General features: G+C 38.8%; 2 protein-coding genes across 2 annotated transcripts; both read left to right on the top strand.

Moving 5' to 3' along the window:
* Window positions 1-314: 314 nt before the first annotated feature.
* On the top strand, window positions 315-7,531 carry GCK72_000430 (uncharacterized protein; the record flags this gene model as incomplete). The annotated part of the gene is made up of 9 exons (XM_003099247.2): window positions 315-334; window positions 668-746; window positions 796-981; window positions 1,449-1,697; window positions 2,889-3,071; window positions 3,463-3,603; window positions 4,227-4,404; window positions 5,742-6,262; window positions 7,406-7,531. The coding sequence occupies 9 exons, from the start codon at window positions 315-317 to the stop codon at window positions 7,529-7,531; spliced, it is 1,683 nt and encodes a 560-aa protein (XP_003099295.2).
* A 3,879-nt stretch (window positions 7,532-11,410) lies between these two features.
* GCK72_000429 (uncharacterized protein) lies at window positions 11,411-22,990 on the top strand (the record flags this gene model as incomplete). Its single annotated transcript, XM_053722490.1, has 5 exons — window positions 11,411-11,598; window positions 13,030-13,128; window positions 17,547-17,756; window positions 19,589-19,868; window positions 21,443-22,990. The coding sequence occupies 5 exons, from the start codon at window positions 11,411-11,413 to the stop codon at window positions 22,988-22,990; spliced, it is 2,325 nt and encodes a 774-aa protein (XP_053591135.1).
* Between the last annotated feature and the right edge of the window lie 44 nt (window positions 22,991-23,034).

The raw sequence follows: 23,034 nt of genomic DNA, 5'->3' as shown, positions 1-23,034 counted from the left end.
CCTTTGTCATTTGACCTACCCGATGTTTTAATTTGTTTTGATCTGCAAAAAATTTCTCTCTTCACTTTGTATTTTTTCATAGTTGTACAACGACAAGCCCCGCCCCCCACTGTATATTTTTCATCCCGAGAATAAAAAAGTTTATTTTTGTAAAATTATCGATTTTTTTGTTGCCTTCAACTTTTCTGTTCCCTCCCTGGTTCAGTTTTGATATTGTGATGGTTAGACACCCTTTTGTTGCTTTTTTTTGGTTTTATGACCTACATTGCTTTTTTCCAGGTAATCGATAAAATCTATACCAACGTGAAGGAAGAATGAAGCAAAAAGCGAAAATGTAAGTTTGTGCGGTGGAGCGCGGTTGCATGCACAAAAATCGCGCCGTGTACTCCTCGTGGACAAGCTGGATTTCGGTTTTAAAGTGCTTTCACGGTTTTTGCTTGATTTTTGTTAGGTTTTTAGCATTTTTAGTTCAAAATTGTCAGCTCGTTGTGTACTTCACGTGGACAAGACAAATTGCGGTTTTTTTAATTTTCAAAAAGTTTTTCATAGGTTTGACACTTTTTTTCAATGTTTAATGGTTAAAATAACATAAAAGTTTGAAAAACATGAGATGACCGAATTTATGCAAATTCTCGGCCACCGACCTCTTCAATTTTCAAATTTTCAGAAAAACCCAAAAAGTCGTTCGCAAGAATGTGAAAGCTGGATTTCTGAAGATTCTGTTCAGTGAATTCTACTCTCCGACGGTAAGCCCCGCCCCTTGCCTCCTAAATTCTATAATCCGATTTTTATCAGGCAGTAGCGAAAATCAAATACGACCGTCCGGACTATGGAATGGATAGAGAAATCATCGAATTCATGTGTAAAGTTGTCAAAAAGTGTGGACGACTCGATAGAGAGCCGTTTGATTTCGAAGTTTTCAAGCTGAGTCTTCTTTACTCGTTGACTCCAGATATTCGAGGACTTGTAGGAAAAGTTGAGGTGAGGGAATCGATAAAAAACTTGTTAAAATCAGTAAGAGGTATGTCATTATGTTCGTTACAAAAAGCAAAAAAGAATAACACCTGATGGGGGTCGAACCCCGGATGTGAGATTGACGGCCTGGGTTGTTACCGGTGACACCATGGGGGAGGGAGTTGGCGCGGCGGAGAGGGTTATGATAAGAGTGGTAGTGGTGGTGGCAGAGTTCTGTCAGCTTCGACTTCATCACCATCCTCGCCGCCGCACCGCCTCCTCTACACCCGTGGTGTACCCGGTAAGAAGTCCGGCCGCTAATCTCACATCCAGGGTTCGACCCCCACCTTGTGCTATTATTTTTTGCTTTCTTTTCTGAGTACGATGGTAGTTCAATTTTTGATTTTAGGCGCTTCTTTCTTGAAAATTTTTGTGAAACTGCCTCTAGATTTTGTGGACTTTCAGCTTTTTCAACTTTTTCCCCATTCTTCCAGATCCCCGACCATGATCCGTCCCACCGTCTAGAGCTGACAAAACTGGAGAAGATTCGCGATGAGTTCCACTACTTCCAAACGAAACCGAAACCAGTTTTAGAGCCACACATCAGCAAACTCCTCGATTTCATTTTTGCGAAAATCGAACCGACTTACAAGTATTGTGAAGTGGTGGAATACAAGAAATCGACGGTGGACTGTGGTATCGAGGGTGTCATCCGACAGTTGTGTGATGCGGTACCGAAAAAAGTGAGTTTCATTGGTAAGGGGCAGAGTTGCGCGGAATTCCGACTTCCGACTTCCGACTTCCGGGATGTTTTTCACTTCCGACTTCCGACTTCCGTTTTGAAAATTTTACTTCCGTTTTCAAAATTTTACTTCCGACTTCCGACTTCCGGATTACAAATTTTACTTCCGACTTCCGTTTTAGAAAAAATCACTTCCGCGCAACTCTGGTAAGGGGATTTATAGAAATAGCTATTTACACAGCAGTAAGCTCCACAACGGGAAAATTTGAATTCTTTCCCAGCCGCATTGCGTGTGCGTCGCGGTTTATAATGAAAGATACGGCAAACAAAAATAAAACAAGGAAAATACAAAAAAATCAGTTAAAAATCCAAAAAAAAATCAAGAAAAACCAAGAAAAACCAAGAAAAACGATTGACGCATTCAAAAACGAGGTGACCTCTTGTCCACGAGGACTACACGACGGTTTTTTTTCAGTTTTTCGTATTCTAATTGGTTTTTTATCGTTTTTCGCATAGTTTTGAACCAAAAACACAAGAAAGTTGAAAAAATTCAAGAAAAACCAAGAAAACATAGGAAAATTCAGAAAATTCAAGGAAAACTAGCATTTTAGGCTATTTTTCTGGATTTTTGTTGAATTTTGGAAAATTTTTTGAATTCCAAGAATATTTTCACTATTCCCACATTTGTGTTCAATAAATTCACCAAAAAACTCAAAAAAAAAACGATCGAAAGTGGCCGAGCGCCTAAAAAACCTAGCTAGACTTGTCCACGAGGAGTACACAGTGAATTTTTTGAGTTCTGCAGTTTTTCATAACTTTCAGCGGTCTTTTGCACCCAAAAATCTCAAAAAATATCGCTTTTGCATTTTAGCGGCCTCCGTTTCGCTATTGCTTTACTGTACCTACCGTATTCTTATAACATATAGAGTACTCACGGTAATTCAAAGTGAACCTATGCAAACGCGCTCTTTTGAGAAAAATCGCTTACCTAAATTGTTTTGTTCTAACTGAAGAACTTTGTCAAGAAATAGTTTTAAGGAGAAATATAATCGAGAAAGGCCAATTTTTTGGAAAAACAAGAAATATTAAAAAATTGCAATTTAGGCGTCAAATAATATTACCAAAATGTAGTCTCAACAAAGCGCGTTTGCATAGGTTACGATTGAATTATCGTGAGTACTCTCCATTTCAGGACCAAGAAACCGGAGACCGCCCGGGAGGCTCCGACCATGTCGTCGTCGTGAGACCCTTACCATGGCCAGAGCGTGGATATGTGGCCTCTAACCTTGTGTACGAAACGTTTCCCGAGTTGCAAGAGTTGTTCGAGTCGAAGGATGGAAAAGATTTTTATCGATTGTTCATGTTGTATATTGGCGTGAGTTTTTAATTTTCAAGGAGGCGCCACAGCTTCAGAAATTACTTTGATGGTCCAGTTTTTTGATATGTTATAGAACAAGTCTAGAGCTACATTTTTCTAGTTGACAGTTTTTTGATAGCTCTTAACGTTTTTGAGATATGCGCCTTTAAAGATAGGCACCTCGAGACGGACGAGAGAGCGTCTCGCATCTCTGCGTCTCTTCCCACTCTCACCTTCTCTAGCGGCAATCTTTAAAGGCGCATATCTCAAAAGCGTGAATAGCTATCAAAAAGGTGTCAATTACAAAAATGTAGAGCTAGATTTGATCTACATAGCCAATGTTATTTGGTTAAGATTGGACTAAAACTGACCTAGTTATAACATCTCAAAATCGACATATTTTTTCTAGAAACTCTGGCCAAAAATGCAAACAACGATTCTTGATCACGTCAACGCGTTTGCTATTCGATATTTCCGATGGATCGTCGAAATGATGTCGTTCCCTCAGAATCTGCCGCCTGAAATTCGATGGAAATATGCACCGATGGGGGTAAGCTATGTTTGATCTACAGGGGATTGAAGTAATTGGATGTTTGTGAGATGTCTAGACTATATAGTTGATTGTCAAGGGGCGGAGGGTACTTCCTGGTTTGAAGAAACCGCGAAATATACGGGAAAATTGGGAAAATAACTAAAAAATCGCAGATTACAACTGAAAACAACTCACAACAACGCACAAACAAATTGTTTCAACTTTGGCACAAGTTGTAACAACTCATTACAACTCATTACAACTCACAACTCAATATACGAGTTGATACAATACAGTCCACAAGTTGCTACAACTCCGACCACAAGATGTAACAACACCAACCACAATTTGTTAAAAAGTCGATAACAAGTTGTTACAACTCAAACACAAGTTTTAACAACACTGGCCACAAGTTGTAGCAACTCAAACACAAGTCGCCACAACTCACACGGAAGTTACCACAACTCACCCGCAGGTTGATACAACACCGTCCACAAGTTGTAGCAACACATAAACAAGTTGGCACAACTCGCATACACGTTGTTACAACCACGACCACAAGTTGTTACAAATCACCCACAAGCTATCAAACAGAAACCCACAGAATCCCACAACTCGTTCACATTTTCTTCAATTTCCAGACGGTCTACGACACCATGGAGCCCCCAATCACACCGGACCCATCCAACAAGTTGCTCCTCCGTCTTTTCCATTACCAGAGAAATGGAAAACCAAAATCGAAGTTTGTCTTCATCCATGAAGTTCGAGTGATCTTGAAAAAGTTGAAAATGCTGGGTGTCGAGTTCGCCAAGGGTGGTGGTGAGTTTAAAATATTAGAAGGTGCAAGTGCGCTCTATTAGACTTTCGGTAGAGCGCACTTGCAAGCCCACAACAGTCACCCTCCAGGCAGTGTGGCGGCGGCGCTGACCCGCAGCAGTAGCAGAAATGTATATCGCCTGGCTGCCGCCAACTCTTGATGCCCCCCGATTGGCCTAGTGCACAGGTAAAGCGCGATGGATCCATTGTGGATGAAACGCGGAGCGCGCGCGGATTCTGTGGGTATGTCAGATGGATCCATTATGGATCCATATGGATCCACGCGCGGGCGGCATCCATTTAGCACCCACGCGCGATCCGTGGTTTCTTTGATTCGATTGGGTTCATACCACCACATATTGTGGCTGTTTCGCATACTAGAGACTTATTCTTTTGCTACTATAAGTTTCTTAAGGTGTGTATTGTGTTCTATCTATTGTTTTTTTCAAGTTCCCTTTTCCGTTCTCGTCCAACTCTGTTCGTCTACAAGCTTTTCTCCGTTTCCACTCACTTTTCATCAAAAACAAATTATGGTTTCACTTTTATGTAATTTCAGTATACTATTCTATTTTTGTTTTTCAATTTCCAAAATAGTCCGTAGGTTTTTTAAATCAAGTTTACACAAAATGAGTTCAAGTAATACCCGGAAAGAAGAACACTTCTACAGAGTAAAAGTCCCTTTTTTTCTTTTCGGAACGACTGAGACTTACCAATTTACCTTTTATTCCACCTGCAAATGCATTTTATCATGTCGTTCCGAAAAGAAAAATAGTGAAAACCTTTAATTTTTCTCATGAAAATAACCACAAATTTCTAAAAAAAATTCTCAATGACATTACCTAGTTTTGGTGAAAAATAACAGAAATTTGTTTCGGCAATAGCTTAATTATTTTTTATTCAGTGAACCATAATTTATTTTCAACAAAAACTGTCAAAAAATTGGTGAAAACTCTGGAAAACGGAGAAAATTTCGGCAAACTCCTAAAAAATAATTCGCCTCGATTTATTATAAACAACACGCACAGCGGAATATCGGATTATCGTTGGAAAGTCAGATCAGGCGTGGATGGAATATGGATCCTATATGGATCCACGCGCGATCCACGGAAATTCGAGGACGACCGACATCCTCCCCATCCATATTCCATCCGCGCGCGATCCGCGTTTTAAATGTGGACCCATTAGGGATCCTATGTGGATCCATATTCGATATGGACGCATATGGACCCACAATGGATCCATCGCGCTTTACCTGTGAGTGTTCTAGGGCGGTGCCTGTCGCGCGCGCCGCGCGCATCCTCGCGGGTTCGATTCCTCTCCCCCTCAACGTTTTTTTGCAGAACCGCTACCACCTGCCGAAGAAGACGAGGACTCTCCCGTCGTCCACGAGATTGCAGAATTCACGTCGGCAGGCCATTTGATGAGAATGCTCCAGAAATTCGTTCCTCAAATCTACGACTACGTGGAAACGGTGACCGCATTCATGCATCAATTGACAATGGTCGATGATAAGATACTTCCGATCGTCTCGCCGTACAATTCTCATTGTATTCCGGATGTGAAGGGAATGGAACGAATCATGGATATTCTGGTGCAAGAAGTACAAATCGGCCGTCGGATCCCTCTGAATTTCCGTTGTTTGGAAGTTCTCATCCGTAAAATGGATCAACATTTCACGGGAAGAGCCCCATTCAAGACAATGGTCGACCGGAAAGTGATCAATGAGTTGATGAAGGACGCGACGGGTCTCATGGAGAAATATAATGGAAAAGTCAACCATTTGCATATCAAATTGGGACAACTCACACCGAAATCCACGTATTCTGAACAGAGAGACGCGTTTTTGGAGTATTATCCACAGGTAGGTGCAAGTGCGCTCTATTGAGAATGAAACTTGTCCACGTGGAGTACACGAAGGAGCGAAAAATTTCAACAAAAAAACCGAAAATTAGTTTCTCTTGTCCACGTGGAGTACACGACGCAATTTTTTGAAAAATTGATTTTTTTAAATTTTTTCACAAAATATTGAAAATTATGAGTTTTGCAACTGTGCTCTACCGAACGCGAAAAACTTCCGCCGTGTAATCCCCGTGGACAACATGAATTTCGTGTTTTGAACTCTCGGAGTTGTTTTTGGCAGTTTTCCTTAATTTTTTGAATTATTTTTTGGAAAATTGTGTGTTGGTATCACGTTGAGTCCCAGGCTACCTATAAAAACACGCTCTAACGAGAAACTACGTGGAAAATGAAATATTTTCACGTATCCTAAAATTTTCTGTAGGAAAATAGATTCTAATGTTCACCGCCACGTATTGCGGACCATGTCTTTTTCAGAGCGCGTTTGCATAGGTAGCCTGGGACTCAACGTGTGGTATTTATATGAGAAAAATCGATTTCAAAATGCAAAAAATCACAAAAAAATCATTAAAATCAAGTTTTTCACATTTCACGAGTCCGATGCACCATTTTTTGGAAAAATTTCGAATTAACTGAACAAACTTGTCCACGTGGAGTACACGCAGTGAATAAACCGGTTTTCGATGGAGCGAGGTTGTGAACAACCAATTTATGAGATTTTTCCCAAAATTTTCGAAAAAAAAGTAGAAAATTTTGAATTTTGCAAGCACGCTCCACTGACAAAACTAGTCTCTCTTGTCCACGTGGAGTACACGACACAATTTTTTGAAAAAACGCGAAAAACTTCCGCCGTGTACTCCTCATGGACAAGATGAATTGAGTTCTTTTTTTTGAATTTTTGAATTTCGAATTTTTTTTTGAAAATTGTGTGTTTGGTATTTTTTAAATGAAAAAATCGCTAAAAAATCATTAAAAAACAAGTTTTTCACACATTTTACGAGTCCGATGCACCATCAGACTTGTCCACGTGAAGTACACGAGATTTCTCTGCGTCTCTCATTTTTCCATACTCTCTCGCAGAGAAAATTCATGAAAATTTCAACTAATTTCAGCCAAAAAACTCAGTTTTCTTCATTTTTTTTTCCAGTTCCAACCACTGATTCCCCGATATTATGCAATCGAAGTGAGCACGCCGGAAGACTATCCACGGTTTACACGTCCTGGAGAACCGGAACTCGAACTCATTGTTCCACTCATTTGGAAATTCCATTAATCGATTCGTTTTTTCAAGTTTTTATATGTATAACTGTCTTTTTTTTTTTTTGGAAATTTGAATTGACACGCGCTATGCAAGCGCGCTCCATTGCTAAAATTATCGAAAAATCATTGAAAACCTCAGAAATCACGATTTATCAATGGAGCGCAATTGGTTCGACGCGTCGGAAAGCACTCCGCCAAAAACGGGCGGTTTATTATCGGTGAAAGTGGTGAATGGCGGTGTGGAGGCATTCTGGAATGGTGCCAAATTGGAATGTGTTAAGGAGACAATCAGCTCGCCGATGTGAGTGGAGCTTCTCTCGGTGGAGGCGATAATGTGGAAAAATCTGAAAAATTCTCGGAAAAATGCTCTTTTTAGGTCGAAATAGTGAATTTTCGGTGGTATTTTTGCACTAAAAGTTGTCTCTAAAATAGAAAATCACTAAAAATCCACCGTTTTCCCATATTTTCTCTCGAAAATGGACAAAATTTCAGAAATTTCGGGAAACATGTTCTGATGACATTGTTTTGGGAAAATCTGGACAAATATCCAAAAAATGTTCGTTTTAGTGAATTTCCATAGTTTTTCTACACTCAAACTGTTAAAAAACGACGGAAATCATCAGAAACTCCAGTATTCATTAATTTTTTCACAAAAATTCACATAATTTTGGAAAATCTGTTCTGAATGCCATAATTTTCGGGCAAAATAGTGATTCTCAAGGGTTTTCAACACTGAAAATTATGAAAATTCGTGAATTTCTTCGTTTTTTCGAGTTTTTTCCCCTTGAAATACCACAAAAATCGGCGAAATTTCACTCTAAGGCTGAATTTAAACAGATTGAGACAGAAATCCCGCTCCACCGGAAACGAGAGAGTACGTGGAGGTGAGAGACGCAGAGAACCTGGGCGTGTGCTCAAGGTGTACGAAACGAACACTAGTTTTGAAAGATTTTAGCCTTTCTCAACGTTTTTCTCTAAAAATTTCACTTTTTAAGAAAATGGGGAAAACCTACCGAAGGGCCGATTTATGTCAATTTTTGAAAAAAAAAAACGGAATTTTCAATTTATTTATTGGCATTTTTCGGCTGAAAATGGCAATTTCTCGAAATTCTTCCATTTTTTTTCGTAATTTTCTGTCAAAAAGTTGTGAAAATCACTGAATTTTTGTACAAAAAACGTGCAAGTACTGTCTAAAACTGTGCTCCACCGAAATTCAAAATGCAAAAAATCACAAAAAAATCATTAAAATCAAGTTTTTCACATTTCACGAGTCCGATGCACCATTTTTTGGAAAAATTTCGAATTAACTGAACAAACTTGTCCACGTGGAGTACACGCAGTGAATAAACCGGTTTTCGATGGAGCGAGGTTGTGAACAACCAATTTATGAGATTTTTCCCAAAATTTTCGAAAAAAAAGTAGAAAATTTTGAATTTTGCAAGCACGCTCCACTGACAAAACTAGTCTCTCTTGTCCACGTGGAGTACACGACACAATTTTTTGAAAAAACGCGAAAAACTTCCGCCGTGTACTCCTCATGGACAAGATGAATTGAGTTCTTTTTTTTGAATTTTTGAATTTCGAATTTTTTTTTGAAAATTGTGTGTTTGGTATTTTTTAAATGAAAAAATCGCTAAAAAATCATTAAAAAACAAGTTTTTCACACATTTTACGAGTCCGATGCACCATCAGACTTGTCCACGTGAAGTACACGAGATTTCTCTGCGTCTCTCATTTTTCCATACTCTCTCGCAGAGAAAATTCATGAAAATTTCAACTAATTTCAGCCAAAAAACTCAGTTTTTCTTCATTTTTTTTTCCAGTTCCAACCACTGATTCCCCGATATTATGCAATCGAAGTGAGCACGCCGGAAGACTATCCACGGTTTACACGTCCTGGAGAACCGGAACTCGAACTCATTGTTCCACTCATTTGGAAATTCCATTAATCGATTCGTTTTTTCAAGTTTTTATATGTATAACTGTCTTTTTTTTTTTTTGGAAATTTGAATTGACACGCGCTATGCAAGCGCGCTCCATTGCTAAAATTATCGAAAAATCATTGAAAACCTCAGAAATCACGATTTATCAATGGAGCGCAATTGCTAAGCTGGACTTTTTGTGGTTTTTTAAAAACTAAAAACTAAAAAACACCAAAAAACGAAAATCGCTTTGAAAAAATTGAAAAAAACCCCGGTGGCCTAACTTTTGCAAAATCTCGTCCACCATCTTTTTTCGAAATTTTTTGATTTTCCCAAAAACCACAAAAAACCATAAAAATAGCAACAAAAAAAGTCGGTAGCTTAACTTTCTCAAAATTTGGTTTTCTAGGCCACCATCAAAAAATCGTAGATTTTGACTATTTTTGACTAAAATACCTATTGACCTAGCTTTGGCTGACTTGGAATCCTAGGCCATGAGCAAAATTCGTTTTTCTAGGCCACCAACGTCAAAAATTCCCAATTTAAACATTTTTTTCGCTATTTTCAGTCGAAAAACTAGTAAAAATTCTTATTTTTGATATATTTTCGGTCATTTTTTAATCCAAACCGAGCAAAAAAAAATTGAATAAAAATTGGTACATATCGGAGCCAAAAAGGAAATTAAAATTATCTAAAAATCCTTGAAAACCTCAGAAATCGAATTTAGCAATGGAGCGCAATTGCGAAGCGCGGCAATTCGACATTTTTGTGGTTTTTTTTACTAAAAACAGAAAAAAACCACCACGGTGGCCTAACTTTTGCAAAAACTCGGCCACCAATGGAAATTGTGTTTTTTTTGCAGTTTTAGTGGTTTTTAAAGTTTTTTTGTTGAGATTTTAACGTTCTTAACAGCCTAATTTGTGGAAAAATCACGAAAATTTCAATTTTTTTTGATTTTGCATTGTTTTTCGAAGAAAAAACCGCCAGTGGCCTAACTTTCTCATTTTCTCGGCCACCATATATCTCTAATTTCTCCAATATCTCGCAGATTTTATGTGTTTTTTCGAAAAATTCACAGAATTCCAAGATGTATTTTTTTCTTTTCCTTCGTATCATTTTTCCATTTTTCCCTATCTTTTTTGTGATTGACCCCCTTTTCACACGCATATTTCGTAAATTCCCCCTCTCAACTGATTTCAAGAATTTTTTTTTAGAATTTTAAATTAGCGCCAGTGATGACGAATCCATCTCAATACAAAATTTCCAGTTTTACCTCTTTTTGACCTCTGAGATTTTTAGGCCCAAAATGTTGATAATATTGTTGATATTTTTGACTTCTTGATCTTATTCAGCAAACGCGCTCTATCGAACCTCTGAAAACTGAAAACTCGGCGTTCGATAGAGCGCGAGTTTCGGTTCTTAAATTATTATATTTATTTAATTTATTTTGATGAATACTATAATAAACCACAATTTTTTATATTTTGTTAATTTTCCCAGCTGGAATTACAGTTTTTAATGAGTAAAAAATCAAATTTTGAAAAAAAAACTGTATTCGCGTCGAGACCCACCGAAAAAATTTCCTGTATGCGCCTTTAAAATGTTTTTTTTTTTCAATTTGTTTCGAAAAAAATCCGTTTTTTCAGCAAAGTTTACCTCAACTTATGTAAAAAGAACCTTCTGAAATTTGAAATATATTGAAAGTGAGTGTATTGATTTTCTGAAATTCTAAAAAATTCAATAAATTTCAGAGAAATCTTTGTGCAATTTGTAGCAAAAGAAGCGATGGGAAATGTTTCGGAGAGTGAGTTTCTTCACTTTTTGACCTATTTTTGAAGCGGAAAATCGATTTTCGGGGTGTTTTTGAATGAAAAATTCGTATTTTTATTCATTTTTCAAACTTCAGAACCCGTCTAAAAATCGATACAGAATTTTCAGACGGCTCCTCGTCCCAAAAAATCGATATCGAAATGCCAGAATCCTCGTCGTCGTCTCCAGCTGATCAATCATCTGTTTCAGTCGAATGGTTCGACGCGTCGGAAAGCACTCCGCCAAAAACGGGCGGTTTATTATCGGTGAAAGTGGTGAATGGCGGTGTGGAGGCATTCTGGAATGGTGCCAAATTGGAATGTGTTAAGGAGACAATCAGCTCGCCGATGTGAGTGGAGCTTCTCTCGGTGGAGGCGATAATGTGGAAAAATCTGAAAAATTCTCGGAAAAATGCTCTTTTTAGGTCGAAATAGTGAATTTTCGGTGGTATTTTTGCACTAAAAGTTGTCTCTAAAATAGAAAATCACTAAAAATCCACCGTTTTCCCATATTTTCTCTCGAAAATGGACAAAATTTCAGAAATTTCGGGAAACATGTTCTGATGACATTGTTTTGGGAAAATCTGGACAAATATCCAAAAAATGTTCGTTTTAGTGAATTTCCATAGTTTTTCTACACTCAAACTGTTAAAAAACGACGGAAATCATCAGAAACTCCAGTATTCATTAATTTTTTCACAAAAATTCACATAATTTTGGAAAATCTGTTCTGAATGCCATAATTTTCGGGCAAAATAGTGATTCTCAAGGGTTTTCAACACTGAAAATTATGAAAATTCGTGAATTTCTTCGTTTTTTCGAGTTTTTTCCCCTTGAAATACCACAAAAATCGGCGAAATTTCACTCTAAGGCTGAATTTAAACAGATTGAGACAGAAATCCCGCTCCACCGGAAACGAGAGAGTACGTGGAGGTGAGAGACGCAGAGAACCTGGGCGTGTGCTCAAGGTGTACGAAACGAACACTAGTTTTGAAAGATTTTAGCCTTTCTCAACGTTTTTCTCTAAAAATTTCACTTTTTAAGAAAATGGGGAAAACCTACCGAAGGGCCGATTTATGTCAATTTTTGAAAAAAAAAAACGGAATTTTCAATTTATTTATTGGCATTTTTCGGCTGAAAATGGCAATTTCTCGAAATTCTTCCATTTTTTTTCGTAATTTTCTGTCAAAAAGTTGTGAAAATCACTGAATTTTTGTACAAAAAACGTGCAAGTACTGTCTAAAACTGTGCTCCACCGAAATGCCCTTGAAAAATGTCTCTTTTTCTCTGAGTCTCTCAATTTCGCACACTATTTTCTTCGGTTTCGGTAGAGCGCAGTTGTAAGAGCAATTTCTGGAGTTTCGAAATTTTTTGTCAAAAAATAGTCAAAATTACCGAATTTTTGTACGAAAAACATACAAATACTGTCTGAAAATCGCTTTTCTCTCCAATTTCCAGCACCTTTTTCATTTTTTTCAGAGTTTTCACAGCAAAATTTATCAAAAATATCTTTTTTCCATAAATTTTGTTGTGAAAACTCTGGAAAAGTCTTGTAAATTGGAGAAAAATGACTAAAAGAGAGATTTTTAACCGTTTTTTTTTAAATTTTCCCACGATGTAATCAAAATTCGTATACATTTTTATTTTGATAAAAAGAGCCATAAAAATACACTGCGTCTCGCTCCCCAGGTACTCTCTCACGTTGCCATGCAATAAATCTTTTTACTCCCTTTTTAACCCCAACTATACTAATTTTCAAAAAAAATTATTTGTTTTTTCAGAAAAACGAATCAAATCTTTCCGGAATTGAGTTCTCGAAGTCCGACATCTCGTTTTCGTATTGCTGGTGGTCATAAAACGACCAAAAGTTCTTCTTTGAGGTAAAAGAGATTTAAACAGAGTGCTCTCTTCGTCCCCATTTGGAGATAAAATGACGTCTTCTTCATCTTCTTCGCTGCCGCCTTCTTCTTTTGTCCTATTTCCGACATTAAGCTTATTGCTCTTTTCCTTTCTCATTTCCTCTATTTCCTACTCATTTCGTTTTTTGAACAGCGAAAAAATGGAAACGAATATGCAAATTCAGCCGGAAAAAAGAGCGACGATGACACGTTCCTCGCTTTTTTTTCGGATTCGTTGTGACAAATTGGAGAAATTTCAAATTTGACACATGCAAACTAGAATTTTTAAGGGTTTGCCGGTTTAGGGTGCGGCACACCCGCTCATGCAACTGCGCCCCGCCGCAAACGAGAGAGTATCGGCGAGAGAGACGCAGAGTTTTTTCTTTTTTGTCGCGCCGCCAATTATTTTCACAGTTTTTGACCTATTTTCGCTATTTTTCATGATAATTTAGCGAAAAAATTATGAAAAATAGCGAGAGTAGGGTCAAAAACTGTGAAAACTTGTGTCGGCGCGAGTAAAAAAGAAAAAACTCTGCGTCTCTCACTCCGATACTATCTCGATTGCAGTGGAGCGCAGTTGTAATAAAAATGCTCGGCTAATGCTTTTCAAGGTCCGAAGACACTGAGATTTAAAAAAGAACCAATTGTTTTTTGACATTTTTATCATTTTTTCAATTTTTCATTGAAAATGTGAACATTTTTTGATGGATTTCTTCTTATTCTGAATCATAGTCACACATTGACTTTTTCGCGAAACAAAATACTCAAAAATTGAATTTTGCCGCCAATTATCCGGGTCTTGACAATTTTGAAGTTTTGAGATTTCTGAGTTTCGAAACGTCTTGGCTTCGATCCGTCTCGAATACGGCTTCTTTTCAAATCGATCCAGTTAGAAAATGTTCTGGTTTCGAAACGTCTCTATTCCTTGGTTCATTGGTTTTGACATGTACCCACCAAGAGTCCCGGAGAACCTATGCAGACGCGCTCTATTGACGAGCATGGTACACATTGTCGTAGCGGTGAACTTTAGAAGTTTCTGTGCATTTTTCAACGTTGAATAAATTCTAATGTTCACCACGGTATGCACAGAAAGTTCTAAAGTTCACCGCTACGACAATGTGTACCATGCTCGTCAATAGAGCGCGTCTGCATAGGTTCTCCGGGACTCTACGTGTGTACCGTTTCGAAATTTCCCGTTTTGAAACGTCTCAGTTTTGAAGTTTTCCGGTTTCGAACTGTCCCCGGAACATAAAAGATACATTTTTTCGACCTAAAAATTCCTCAAAAGACAAAATTGTCGGCCTAGAAAAGTCTGCGATTCCATCCAAAAAAAAACAGAAGGCTCCGCCCACCAAGTGGCGTCGAACTGGGCAGATGTTCGACAGAAATCGAACAGGTGGTTGTATGCATTTGAAGGAAAAAAAAACTTTCAATATTTTTTCTCTCGCATTGTTTCGTTTTGAGATTGATCAAGGAGAAGAAGAAGAAGCAACACTATCTTTTCAGTTTTCTATCATTCAATCTCACTGAGCACAACAAAACAGTGAAAAAAAAACGGGTTGATCGTGATTTTTCTTCCAAATTCAGGACTTTTTCGGCCCGGGCCTTGTCAGCGAAATCAGGGCCCGGCCTGAAAGCCCGGACAAATTGGCACGAAAGTCAAATTTTCAACTATCATTCAGAATTAGAAGAAATTCTGAAAAATAGTAAAAAATGGTCAAGTTTTCGATTAAAAAATTGAAACAATTTCGAAAAAAAGGTCATTTTTTGAAGCCGGGCCGGGCCGTCCGGGGCCTTGACAACTATGCTTTTTCGCTGATTCAAACACACTTCGCGAGTAGTTTCAGAAGGGCGTATTTGCACAAACAAGATGAGTCGCTACGTAGTGAATACAGCCTAAGAATGTTAGGGAGCTGATCTCTCGAATGTTTCGCGATTTTTCTTTTCTCCTCATATCCAAGGCTGTCGCACGGCCGGCCGCGGCCCTCTTCTTTTAGGGCCGCCGAGTCCGCGGATTAACCAAATGGGCTGAATTTTTGTACATCGCACAGTCTCCCAAACCACAAAAAACAACTGCAAGCGAAAGTTCTCAGTGGAGCGCAAAGGCCGCGCGCTACAGTAGTCAGAAATAATTTTTAAATAATTTTTCAACTGGAAATTTTGATTTTATTTAAATTACGAACATTAAAGGAAATAAAAAATGAAAATTGTCCATTACAAAAAACGAGAAAGGCAAAAGCAACATTTCGGAAAAAAGAAAACTATTTTTGGAGCAAAAATAAAGGCGCTGATACAGATCGAAGTTTTGGCCTGAAAATTCAGTTTTTTCATTATTTTTCCAAACTTATTCGGCAAAAAAGTGACCCATCCATCAGAAATGAAGACCAATTTATTGCGGATTTTTTGAGCTATAATTGAGATGGAAACGTCAAGAAATAGAGAGCTGGATACAGTTTGAAGTCGGGAATTCGGCAAAAAATTTTCAGTTGAAAATGGTGTTTTCTTTAAAAAATTATCAAATGCAACACTCACAAGACATGATATCATGGTTTTTGGAAGAATAATTGTTTTTCCTTGATGTATTCATCACATTAACCTTTATTGAAGTGACTTTTCCACCTTTAGCTTTAGGCTAAAAATTAAAAATTGCACTTTTAGACCTGCAAATTTCTCAAATTTTTCGTTTCGGGAGGGGAGATCAAAAATTTCCTTGCAGTTCTTACTCGGACTTTGGGAGACTGTGCATCGACTAATCTTTTGGTCCTCTACAAGGCCGCCTGAAGAAGCGAAAATTTTCCATGGCTGGGAACTGAGATATAGAATTGGCCTACGGCCTTTTTGACAGCCTTGCTCATATCCAAACATGCAAATCTCCTCTTCCTCCCAAAAAAAGTGAGTAAAAGTGACGAGTGCTCTTTCAATTATACCCCACCAACCCAACCAAAGCGCATTCATATCCGCTTCATGAAGGGGGGAAGACTCTTCTTCTGTGTGTGTCCCTTTTATTTTATTTTTCCATTTTTCTTGCTCCCCGAGCCCCGTGTCGTCTACTCTTACCCCCCTTTCGCTCACCCCCAATATGCTCGCTTCTCCTCACCGTGATTTATATTTATCGTGTTTGACTCGAGTCTAGAAAATGTATATAGGAAAATTAGGAAACCTGAGTCTCCAAAAATTAGCGGTAGAGCGCGTTTGTCTTTTGGGGGCGGAGCTTCGCTAGCTTGAAATTTCTGCTTTTATCAGTAGAGCGCACTTGCATACAAATCTCCATTCGTCGGACCCTAAAATTGTGGGCGTGGCCTCCTCCTCTAAGCTTAGTATAGATTTGACATTTTCTCTGCTGAAATTTGTATAGAAAGCTACAAAAATGTCAATTGTTTTACGTTTTTCGTGGGTGGGGGATGAAAAGGGGCGGAGTCACATATTCATGAGTAGAGATTTAGGGGGCGTGGCTTTGTGTCGGGTGGGTATAAATATGGACGTGTAATTCATTCGAATCGCGGGATTTTATCAGTAGAGCGCACTAGCTCCTGAAAACAGAATTTCGCTGCGGCGCATTTGCTCGTCGACACTGAAAATCTGAAATTCGACGGATTTTCAGTGTAAAATCAACAATTTTTCATGGTTTTTTTCGAAAAATTGCCGCGAATTTTGAACTTTTTAGTGAACAAGCCTATTTTTGATAATTTTTAGCGCCAAAATCTGAAATTTGACACATTTTTCATAAAAATTCAACAAATTTACAATAGTTTTTTCAAAGGAATTGCCGCGAAATTTGAATTTTTAGTGAAAAAATAATCAATTTTTGATAATTTTGAACGGCAAAATCCGAAATTCCGACGCTAACATTGAAGCCCCGCCCACTTCTCCTTATGTTATCCGCGAATTTGTTCTCAGTAGAGCGCACTTGATAGCCCTCCAGAACCCCTACACCAGTATCACGCTAAAGCGCGTTTGCTTCGTCATGTAGAAATTTTCAATGCGGAAAACTCGCTCTACAGAAAACGTATCGGTGTAGTCCTCGTGGACAAAACCGCCAGTCGTCATTTGCGCTCTAATGATAGCTCCGTTCTCATCTCTCCTTTTTTGACCATGGAGCGTACTTTCGCTATGACAATGTCTACTTTTACTATTTATCCATAGAGCGCACTTTCCTCCACTCACATCATCAGCTCGGCACACAGTTCTTACTACTGCGCTCCACCGAAATACCCTTGAAAAATGTCTCTTTTTCTCTGAGTCTCTCAATTTCGCACACTATTTTCTCGCGGTTTCGGTAGAGCGCGGTTGTAAGAGTCTCAGTGAGACGCGTGCCGTGATAATATGCGCTCTAATGACAATCTCTCCTTTTACTATTTATCCATAGAGCGCACTTTCCTACACTCACCTTTTCTTTCCAGAACCCTAAACACTCGTCTACATCATCATCGTTTTGTTTTAAAAAGTCCGAAAAGGGGTGGCGGAGAACGGAAAGTGACTGAGGAGTTGAAGACTGAGATGACGGCGGATGAGAAGGAAGCGATTGATGAGAAAGAGGGACATTTGGATAAGAAAGACGAAGATCCGAGTGCTGAAACTGAGATTTTGGAGGAAAAAAGTGAAGAAAATGGGTAAGAAATCGACTGGAATACGCGCTTTTTCGATGGATTTTCAAAAATTTGTGTCAAAAATATCACTTTTTCCTCAAAATTGTCGAGTTTTTCGATCGTTTTTGATGATTTTTGACGAAAAATTGAAGAAAAATTGAAAATTGCTCTGGAAAAACAGGTTTTTCAGTGGAATTTTATCGTGAAAATTGGTCTAAAATAGTGAAAAAATGGGTTTTTACAACCAGAATTCGCTTTTTTTTTGGTGGATTTTTTATGATTTTTGTCAGAAATCGCACTTTTCTCCAAATCAAGATGTTTTTTTTCGAATTTTTTGACGGAAATTTCCGGTTTCTAAATCAATTTTGATGATTTTTGATGAAAAATTGAAGAAAAGTTGAAATTTTCGCAGGAAAACACATTTTTCAGCGGAATTTTCGTGTAATTCTGTAAATTTTCAATTATTGTTTCTCAAAATTGCTCAAAAACTCAAAAACTCTCACTTTTCAACCAAAATATCGAGGTTTTTTCGAGTTTTCCGATCGTTTTTGATGATTTCTGACGAAAAATTGAGGAAAAATTAAAATTTTCGCAGGAAAAACTAATTTTTCAGTGAAATTTTCTTGTAATTCTGTTAATTTTCAATTATTTATTGTGAAAATAGGTCTAAAATAGTGAAAAAAATGAAAAAAATGAAGAAATCGTGTCGTTTTGATTATCCACGTGGCGCCCCACATTTCTCGAAAACGATAGAAAAAACCACGTGGCAGCGTGAGAGTTGGCATTTTCAATGGGTTTGGACCTGAAAAATGAAAGTTTTTATCGTTTTTCAGCTGTTTTTGTAGATTTTTCTGTTGGTTTTAGTCGAAAAAACCTGGTTTTTGACCGAAAAAAGCGAATTTTAAAATTTTTTTCTACGGAAAAACCCAATTAGAATTGAAAAATTTGGATAAAAATAGGTTTTCCCCCGAAATTAACGTAATAACAAAGATTTTCACACTAATTTTCTACTTTTCCTGCAGTTTTAATTGTGAAAAACCAGATTTTTATACAGAAAATCTAATTTCAGCTTTTTTTTCGTGAAATTCCGTTATTAGCAGTTTTTTCTCGTTTAAAAGTAGAAAAACTTTAAATCGAACAGTTTTCAGCGAAAAAAACCCATAAATTTCTCAAAATTTCACATTAAAAAGTGAATTCTGACCAAAATATGTGTTCCGTATCGTTGAACCCATAATCTTATGATTTAGAAATCAGAAACCCACAAAATAGAAACGAAAGTGCTCACTCCACCGAATACTAACAGAAAACGCTTTTTTTTTTCTATTTTTAATTTCCTTTTGGCTCCGATATGTACCAATGTTTAGTCTATCTTTTTTTGCTCAATTTGGATTAAAAAATGACCGAAAATATATCAAAAATAAGAATTTTTCCTAGCTTTACGGTTGAAAAAAGCGAAAAAATGTAGAAATTGGCTATTTTTGACGTTGGTGGCCTAGAAAAACGAATTTTGCTTATGACCTAGGATTCCAAGTCATTCAAAGCTAGGCCATTAGGTATTTTAGTCAAAAATAGTCAAAATCACCTATTTTTTGATGGTGGCCTAGAAAACCAAATTTTGTGAAAGTTAGGCCACCGACCGTTATATGGGGGTTTTCTGTGGTTTTTGGTGGCCGAGGTTTTGCTAAAATTCGGTAACCACTTTTTTACTCATTTTTCAATTAATTTCCAGATTTTCCGGCTAAAAATACCTAAAAATTCCAAATTTTCAGTCGATTTTCAGCATAGATCTCACAAATTTCTGTGAAAAAGCTCATTTACTCTTTTTTTTCGCATTTTCAGTCTGAAAATTTTTGCAGACCGGCCATCTCCACTCAACTCTCCACTCCGGACGTCCTTTCTGATATTCCATTGGATATTCTTGGTTCAGGAGGCTCCTCCAACTCTCCGCCCACTGCACTCCCTAACGACGCCGTTGCTGAGGAGGACGTAGAAGAAGAAGAAGAAGAAGGAGACACGACGTCTTCTATTCCGGCGAACAACTCCTCCACTGATGCTGCTGACATGAAACGGCAGAAAAAGAAAGAGAGAAAGAAGGCGCGTCAGTTGAATCGAGAGCAACAAATGAAGCGGCAGCGGGTGAGTCCTTTTTTTTCCCCGATTTTTTTGGGGGTGGCTTTAGAATTAGAATTCGGGGGGACGTCGTCGTGGTGGCGCCCCGTCCCCGTAAATCGACACGAAGAGGCGGCTCTGTTACACGTTGCATAGTGTAGTGTTGAACACGAGTAAATGAGCTCTTTTTCACAGAACCAGTGGTGGCCGAATTTTTGCAAAATGTCGGTGGTCTAACTTTTCGAATTTTGGTTTTCTAGGCCACCATCAAAAAATAGGTGATTTTCAGTGAAAATGCGAAAAAAGAGCTTTTTCATAGAAATTTATGAGATCTATGCTGAAAATCAAACTGAAAATTTGGAATTTTTAAGTATTTTCAGCCAGAAAATCGACTTTTAGCTGAAAAATCTGGAAATTAATTGAAAAATGAGTAAAAACAGTGGTGACCGAATTTTCGCAAAACCTCAGCCACCAAAAACCACAGAAAACCCCATATAACGGTCGGTGGCCTAACTTTCTCAAAATTTGGTGTTCTAGGCCATCATCAAAAAATCGGCGATTCTGAACATTTTTAGTTTTTTTTCCAATTTTTAGACGAAAATACCTAATGACCTAGCTTTGGCTGACTTGGAATCCTAGGCCATGAGCATTAGAAAAGTGTTGGCTTGCCAGGGTGCCAATTGAGTCGCTGCTCAGCCAAATTGTGTGCTTATAACGTGGACGAACAATAGGGAGTTAAATTTTCGCTCATTTTTCCGTCATGTTTCTCGCTTTTTCCGATCAAACTTTGCACAAAAAATATGGAAATTTCTATTTAAAAAAATACTCAAAAACCCCTTCCGAACCGCAAATTTTCAGCCCAAAAATGGTCAAAATTGGTTGCTGCTGGCCGAACTTTTTGTTTTTGTGTTTCTAGGCCACGGAATGTTTTTCCACGTCCGTTTCGCCATTATTGATAACGTTTTTACAATAATGGTGAATCGGGCGAATGGAAGAAGTTTCCGTGGCCTAGAAACACAAAATCAAAAATTTCGGCCAACAGAGACCAATTTTGACCATTTTTTGGCGAAAAATTCGCGATTCGGACGGGTTTTTGAGTTTATCATAGGAATTTCTTTTTTTTTCTACATATAATTTATTTTTTCGCATATTATTGTAAAATTTAAGCCTAAATTTAGCTTTCTTGACTACTGTCAGTCTACTTCTATCCTTGTTATATCGCCTCTTGATTTGATCTACCTCCAAACCGTTGGTAGATTATTCACTTTTCTTGTTTTTGACTGTGGTTGGTAGGTCAAATATTTCTCGAGTACGGTCACATTCACCTCATAAATCCACACATCTTCCCATTATGCTCTATTAGCCCAGCATTTTTATTACAACTGCGCCCCATTGCAAACGAGAGAGTATCGGCGAGAGAGACGCAGAGTTTTCACAGTTTTTGTCTTATTTTCGCTACTTTTTACAAAAAATACTATGAAAAGTAGCAGAAATTGGTCAAAAACTGTGAAAACTCTCTGCGTCTCTCTCCCTCGATACTCTCTCGTTTGCGATGGGGCGCGGCTCCCAAAATAGAAATCTCTCATGAGTCATTTTTGCAGCTCCAACGCACTGAAGCACTCAAAAGTCTCGAAACAAAACTCGAAAAGGAGAAACGACAACTGGCAGAGTACGCAGCGGCGGTCGCCAAGCCGACGATCACTCAGCAACAAAACGAAAAAGAGCAATATACAATTGAAGTTTGTCATCAAACGGACGGATCAATATCCATCTGTGGCGGTGGTGGAAGCAAGGACGCTCCAATGAGAATCCACGTGCCACACGATATTCGAGGAATGATTGAGCTGAAAGTGGATCCGAATATGCAAATGTCAGAAATGGTACAAGTCGAATCACTGGAGACTTTTGAGGTGTTGGTATGCGGAGAACGACGGAAAGTGACACCATTCATTCCAAGAAAAAAACAGAATTCTGGAGGCACCGACGCCACTGCGGAGAGCTCCACGTCTTCTAGCAATACCTCGGTATTCGATATACCCGAGCACCCGCCAGTTGTGGTGCCTTTTCGTGATGCTCCGATTGTTGGCTCTGGCGGCTCCAATCAGGCTCAGGCTCCGCCCCCTCCACACCAAGCTCCGCCCCAATATGTCACCATGCCAATGACATTCCAATCGCAGCCCAATCATCCCGTACTGGTTAGCGGTCCGATCTATGCCCCGCCTCCTAGATACCTACCAGCACCGTTCGGCCAGCCACCACCGCCACCACAATACTCGATGGGAATCCTTCCTGTCGCAATGCAACGAATCCCAATGCAACGAATGCCTGTCATGATGAATCAACGACCGATTTTTGTGGCTCCGCCCCCTCAAGGAGCACCACAGAGAGTTCAGATGGCTATCCACGTCGGACCGACACCTCAACGACCGATTCATCATATTCAGAGTTTTCAGCAGGCGCCGCCGGTACAACAGCCGCTGGTTAGACCACCGCGGACTCCGCTAGCGATTACGGCACCGCCGCTAGAGGAGAAAAAAGAGGCGAAAAAGAAGAAAAAGACGAAGAAAGTGGCTACAGAAAGTTTTGCAGAAGAAATTCCGAAAGAAGACGTCCCGACGGCTCCAGAAGTGTCTCCAGAAGTCTCTGAGCAAGCGGAAACTGTCATAATCGAAGAAACTATAATTCTGGAACAAGCTCCGCCCCCACAACCAGTTCGCCGTACCTCAAGCACCGAACTCAACGGAGAACTCATCACTTCCAACGTCTCGGCGATTCTTGATGAGACGGACGATGAGATTCCGACGTCATCTGCCCCCACGACGCTCCGCCCACTTTCGCCGACTTCAGAAGCGCAACAAGCAGCGATTAATCGAGTTCTTGGGTTCTCGAAACCTTCTGAAGACTCCACTTTTAATATTTGGGCGGGATGGATCAATGAGATGCCCCCTGCGCCAATTCAGAAGACGTCAACGTCGTCGGATATGGAAAGAAGTTTCAAGAAGATTTTGGAGGAGGATGAGAAGAAGAAGTCACAGAAGGAATTGATTGTGGAGGGATTAGAAAAGAAATGGAGAGAAGAGCAGGAGGAGACTGAGAAACAGCCGAATTTGGTCTCGATTTGCAAGAAAATTGAATCCTATTTTATGTGAGTTTACTTTTTGGTGGGAAATTTGGAAATTTTCAGTTAAAAACT

This window comes from Caenorhabditis remanei, chromosome I (assembly GCF_010183535.1).
Source record: "Caenorhabditis remanei strain PX506 chromosome I, whole genome shotgun sequence".
Lineage (NCBI taxonomy): Eukaryota > Metazoa > Nematoda > Chromadorea > Rhabditida > Rhabditidae > Caenorhabditis > Caenorhabditis remanei.
Note: the sequence above shows the minus strand (reverse complement) of the source record. Positions and strands in the feature narration are given on the sequence as shown.